The sequence below is a fragment of the Orycteropus afer genome, unplaced genomic scaffold, assembly GCF_000298275.1.
Source record: "Orycteropus afer afer isolate SDZICR_OR568_19922 unplaced genomic scaffold, OryAfe1.0 scaffold00352, whole genome shotgun sequence".
Taxonomy (NCBI): Eukaryota; Metazoa; Chordata; class Mammalia; order Tubulidentata; family Orycteropodidae; genus Orycteropus; species Orycteropus afer.
The window spans coordinates 688,491-694,613 of record NW_006921939.1 but is presented as its reverse complement, the minus strand read 5'-3'; the positions used below and the strand labels follow the sequence as shown (position 1 = coordinate 694,613).

General features: G+C 37.5%; 1 protein-coding gene across 1 annotated transcript in view; it reads left to right on the top strand.

Moving 5' to 3' along the window:
* Positions 1 to 6,123, top strand: part of ACSL4 (acyl-CoA synthetase long chain family member 4) — a 50,005-nt gene that overhangs the window by 2,222 nt on the left and 41,660 nt on the right. The window contains exons 3-6 of the mRNA XM_042782503.1: positions 530 to 639; positions 773 to 911; positions 3,849 to 3,999; positions 4,434 to 4,557. Of these exons, the coding sequence (XP_042638437.1) occupies positions 530 to 639; positions 773 to 911; positions 3,849 to 3,999; positions 4,434 to 4,557 (524 nt within the window). The remainder of the gene's footprint in view (positions 1 to 529; positions 640 to 772; positions 912 to 3,848; positions 4,000 to 4,433; positions 4,558 to 6,123) is intronic.

The window sequence follows — 6,123 nt, the reverse complement described above, 5'->3', positions numbered from 1 at the left end:
GCTACCAGAGCTCCTATATGTATGTATGTATATATGTATATGTATGTATGTATATATTCACCACAATTTTTAAAAGCTGCTTGAAAGAATAGAACATGATTCACAGCTGATCTCCTAACTTGAAATCCTCAAAATTTGAGAATTTTCAAGGACTTATCCATTCTTCAGGACTATGACCAATAAAGTAGGTGCCATAAGGGAACCCTAGCTGGGCTAACTCTGACTCAAATTAAGAGTTCAGCTAGAACCTCTTGGCCTTGAGAATCTTAATTGGTTAATGTTTGACTAGTTGTGGCACTTCAATATTTCTGGGTTTCTCTTGGTGTAGACAGAATCCTGGGGCTTTGTAAGGATAATTTTGTGCTAACAGAGTATTGGAGGGAAGTTTGAAGGGTAAGGGCAAAGACTATGAAATAAAATTAAATCACAGAATGTTTTTTTTGTTTGAGTGTATCTATCATTAAAAGCTGTATTATATGTCATTCTAAAAAATATCCTTTACTTTTTGTGTTCCTTTTTGCTTACATAGTTGTGACTCTATATGCTACGCTTGGCAAAGAAGCAGTAGTTCATGGACTAAATGAATCTGAGGCTTCCTATCTGATTACTAGTGTTGAACTTCTAGAAAGTAAACTTAAGGTAAGTATGAAGTGTACTTCTTTTAATTCATGGTAGTGCTATCTGGAAGGAAAGAAAAATACCCTTTGGTTCAACAATGTAGTTTTTATTATAGATCGAAATTTACTAGCTGGATTCTCTTTCTGTTCAACAGACGGCATTGTTGGATATCAACTGTGTTAAACATATCATTTATGTGGACAACAAGACTATCAGTAGAGCAGAATACCCTGAAGGATTTGAGATTCACAGCATGCAATCAGTAGAAGAGTTGGGATCCAAGCTGGAAAACTGTAAGTAAAGCAGTTAAAGTGACTTTATTAATTTATTCCAAGTTAATCTTTTGGTAGGTTAGAAAAAGTGACCCAACTGAACACTCTTAAGTTCTTTGAATTTTTTTAAATTTTTAAATGTTGATAAAACTATCAAGACCGTGTATGATGACCTCTTTTCCCCCCTCTTTATCTTCAACAACGTGACCACAGTTTAAAATTTACTTCATAGTTGAGATGTACTTAGTAGTTCAGGCTTGATGGTAGATACTGCCAAACTTTTCTTTATAAATAGCCTACTATAAGCATCCATTTGAGCCTTATGTAGGGAAAAGATCTTAATGATGTTTCAAAGGATGCAAACCTGGTTACCAAGTTTCATGTTTGGATTTATTCTACCACTGATTTAGTAGAAGGTATTTCAGTTGAAACAAGTATAAAAGCATCTTGCAGCAAAGTTGGTCGTCAGGACAGAGGTTTGAGGATATAATACTTTATTTGAATAGTTCCCTTCTCATGTTAATATGAATGGCAAGATACCCTACTAGATGAGGAAAAAGGAGCTCTGGTTATGTAGTACCTAAGCTATTTGACTACTAACCAGAAAGCTGGTGGTTCAAACCCACCAGCCACTCCACAGAAGGAAGACTGGGCAACCTACTTTACTCATAAAAATTTACCAGCTTGGAAACCCAAAGGAGGTTGCTATGAGTTGGAATTAACTCGATGGCAATGAGTTTGGTGATGAGAAAGGATTTATCTTGGCAGGAGAATCTGTTGATTGAAAGTCTGTTCAGCTTCTGAATAATTTAGAGACTGAACATCTGTTGCCAATAACAGATATAGATAGAGCTCTCAGCTAGGTGTCAAGAATTGAAAAGAGTCTGAGATTTTACCCTACTTCTAAGCTAGCAAGTGAGCCTGCCACAGTTTTGGGGAGACACAAGACTCCTGGATCAGAGATGAAGGACAGTTTCTTACTCAAAGCAATAGCAGTAGCCAGAGTATCAACATTTTTGTTTCCTCACTGCACCCCAGTTTCTACAGATCAGTGTAAAGAGGGCTAGGTAATACCTGTGCACACAGTGGGGTGTGTAACAGGAGAGGAACCCTGAGCTTACAGAACCCTAAGCTCTTATAATGGATAGTAAACATGCCTACTCATTTGTTTGGAGGGAGACACTATTTCTCTTTTCCCAGGCTATGCAAATATCCTTGAAAAGGTAGTCCAGAGCAAAGGGGCAGTCAGTGCCTCTGCTTGAACAATATGCAGAAATGCAAGAGAATTGTGGAGAGTTGCCTCCCAACTCCAGGTTGACCCTGCAAGATTGGGGAAAACTTGACTGGGAGGTCCTGGTTAGTGGGAATCTGTTGCTAATTCTGATGTTTCACCAAAGGATGTTGGCAGAAAACTAAGGGCTTAGTGGCCCTCATGATTTTGTGTGAGCAACAACATGGTAGAACATGTGTTCCACCTAGTTCCACTCATCTCTATAGTAGAGAGAATACATAATATATTTTGTGGTACTTTACTTGAGTAAGGATCTCTGGTGGCATAGTGGGTAAGGCATTCACATGCTAACCCCAAGGTCGGCAGTTCAAATCCACCTAACCAGCTACTCTGTGGGAGGAAGATGAGGCACTCAATTTCCTTAAAGATTTACAGCCTTGGAAACACAATGGGGGTCCCTATGAGTCGGAATTGACTCAATGGGAGTGGGGTTTGGTTTTTTTTTTGTTTGTTTGGTTTACTTGAGTAGACATTTATTATGATGACACTTTTCCACATGTTTATCTAAAAAAGGAACAGAAGCCAAAGGTCCCATTGTAAGCTTAGACTGGGAAGAGCTTAACCTATCTACTGCCACTGCTTTGATTAGTCCTCAGAGGAGGTATACTATTTCCTTGGTTTATAAATGATGATAGTGGATATCTTTAAGAAGCATTGTTGTTGTTACGTGCCGTGAAGTCGGACCCGACTCATAGCAACCCCTCCTTGGGTTTCTGAGGCAGTATCACTATGGAAGTGGATTGCTCAACCCTCCTTCCCGAGGAGTGGCTGGTGGGTTTGAACCGCCAGCCTTCTGGTTAGCAGTCAAGTGCCTTAGGCACTATGCTACCAGAGCTCCCTTAAGAAGCATTAGATCTAGCCAATTTAAATACAACTATTTGCATGTATCTTCTTCTTTACTAGGTCATTTCAGTGGTAAATAGTGCACTTTAAAATGTTTATCTTAAATGTTTTGTATATTAAAATCAATTTGTTTTGGAAACAGTTATTTTACCCAGCAATCTTGTTAAGCTTTTATTTAATTCTGCTACTATATTTGTGGATTTTTAGTCATTTTAATGTATCCTGGGAAGGAAAGGCGTTTGCTGAGGATAACACAATACACTCTCTAGAAAGTGAAAGCTTAATTTTAAAGTTGAGGTTACGTCAGAGAGCTGGTCCAGTGGTTTTCAATCAGGGGTGATGTGTGTAAGAGTCACCTGTGCAGTCCTTGATCCATCCTCAGACATACTGAATCAGAATTTTGAGAGGCAGCATCCAGGAATAGGATTTTATTTAAGCTCCGCAGGTGATTCTGATGCCCACCATTGGTTAAGAACCGTAATCTAGTTCAGCTGTCTCATTTCCAAGATGAGACAACTGAGATCTGAGTATCTTCCTGATTCTCCAAAGTTCAAGAGATCTTTCCACAGACTGATATATGTATAAAATGCTGGGGAGAGCATGACAGAGAAGAGAGTAGGCTATAAACATCTAGAAACTGGGCCAAATTGAGTTTGAAATCCTCATTGCCATTAACCAGAATGTGATAACCATTTTTGCTTTGATGATCAATAGAGTCTTGGTTTTAAATAGTATATCATTATGCCAAAATCCAAATGTATTATCTTTGTTCAGTAATTTAACTTTTAAACTAAAGAAAATGTGGTGCCTTTTGATTCATTTAGCAAGCATCCCTCCAAATAGACCAGTTCCTTCAGACTTGGCTATCGTAATGTACACTAGTGGATCTACTGGCCGCCCTAAGGGAGTGATGATGCATCATAGCAATTTGATAGCTGGAATGACAGGCCAGTGTGAAAGAATACCTGGACTGGGGTAAGAAGGAGTTTTTCAACTTTCTAAGAAATCTATAATCAGAGCTCATGTCTATCATTCTTTAAACACAATATATATTAAAATGCAAAAGTTACTGATGTTTATAATTTAAAATGCCTTTTTTTTTCAGAATGATTAAAATGTTTCTCTTAAAATCTGCCTCGAGCACTGTGCTCTCTTAAGAACTATCTTTTGGAATCAAATTGACAACAACAGCTTGAAAGGTTAGATAGGAAACTTAGGGGTTGATGACTTTATGTTAATGAGGGAAGAACAACTCAGAAAAGGAAGGTGAGAATGGTTGCAAAGCTCAGAGAATGTAATCATTGTTACTGGAATGTACATGCAGAAATTGTTGACTTGGTGTATGTTCTGTTGTGTATATTCTCAACAATAAAAAATAAAATCTTCAAAATATTTCTCTTTTGTTTTAGACCAAAAGACACATATATTGGCTACTTGCCTTTGGCCCATGTACTCGAATTGACAGCCGAGATATCTTGCTTTACCTATGGCTGTAGGATTGGATATTCTTCTCCACTTACACTCTCCGACCAGGTGACAAGCTTTTCAGTTCATTGGCATGATCAGATAAAGTTACTTAGTTTGAGAACATACTACTAAAACTCTTTAGATACTTTGATTTGGCTGACACTTTCTCCTTGATTTCAAAAATAGCTTCTATGAGTGGTATGTAGTTGTCATAAGGAACTTTGTGGATTTCTTAGCATTACTTTATTTACCTATTTAAAAATTATTTTGAATTAGTAATTATCTTCATCTTTTATTTTATTTTATTTTTTATTTTTGCAGTGTTTCCTCCCTTCCCCTCTCACCCCTGGTAAACAACTTCATCTTGTTTTTGTCTGTTAGATTTTAACTTTGGAGAGTTAAGATAGAGAATAAATACATTGAGCTTTTTTGATATATTACTCATGAACATTGGTGGGTTTTTAAATTTTTTTTTGAAGGAGATATTGGAGGTAGAATTTTATACTAGTTTTTCTGAGTTTTCTCTTGAACTGCTGTCTAAGATAGTAACCACAAACCACATATTTAAATTAAAATGAAAAAAATTAAAAATTCAGTTTCTCATTCATTCTAGCCACATTTGAAGTTTTCAGTAGACATGTATGAGTGGTGGCTACCATGTTGGACAGCACAAATAGAGAACATCTCCCTCATCATTGAACGTTCCATTGGACAGTGCTCAGGATCTCCAAAGGCATTTCTCAGCTTACTACACTGAGTCAGGGTTCTCCCTTTTTCTCTTGTTCATATCAGGAGGCCCCAAAATTAGTAGGCTACCAAATGTGTTTTAAGCCCATTTGAAATCACACATATAACACCTGTAAAAAAAGAAAAACAAAAACTGCCACTGAGTTCATTCCAACTCATAGTGACCCTATAGGACAGAGAACTGCCACAGATAGTTTCCAAGGCTGTAAATCTTTACGGAAGCAGACTGCCTTATCTTTATCCCACAGAATGTCTGGTGGGTTCAAACCACCGAACTTATGGTTAGTAGCCCAATTCTTTAACCACAGTGTTCCTTGAACCAGTCATGCAGAGGGGAAAAAGAGCTACTAAAAGAGCTGTGAGATTCAGGATGCTGAAGAAATAAGCTGATTATAGGTAGGAATGGCTTGATGGTATGTGTGACTTCTGCCACTCCCATCACTGGAGGCCCAGTTGGTATTTTGCAGAACCCAAGTCAGTACTACTGCCTTTTGTATGGGAGTCTTGATGAAGCATGCAATTGACAACAAAATGTATCCTTAGTTGCTCAAAAATAGTGAGTTGTATGTATGTGTGTGTGTCTGTGTGTGTCTGTGTAGAAACACCATTTTAGGGAGAGGTTAAATAGGTTGTGTAATATTAAGACCAAAAAAAAAAAGTTGAACAAATTTTTGTGGATTTATTTGAGATTCCAATCACCTTTTCTTTTATGTATAACTTAAAGTATACAATCTTAAGTGGGCTGTTGGTAAATTTAATATACGCACACATATACACATACATCCATGTACCTCTGTGATTGCCACCACCTAGATCAAGAAAAAAGAACATTTTTAGAACCTCAGAAGGGTCCTTTTAGTCCCTTCCTGGTCATTACCACTTCCT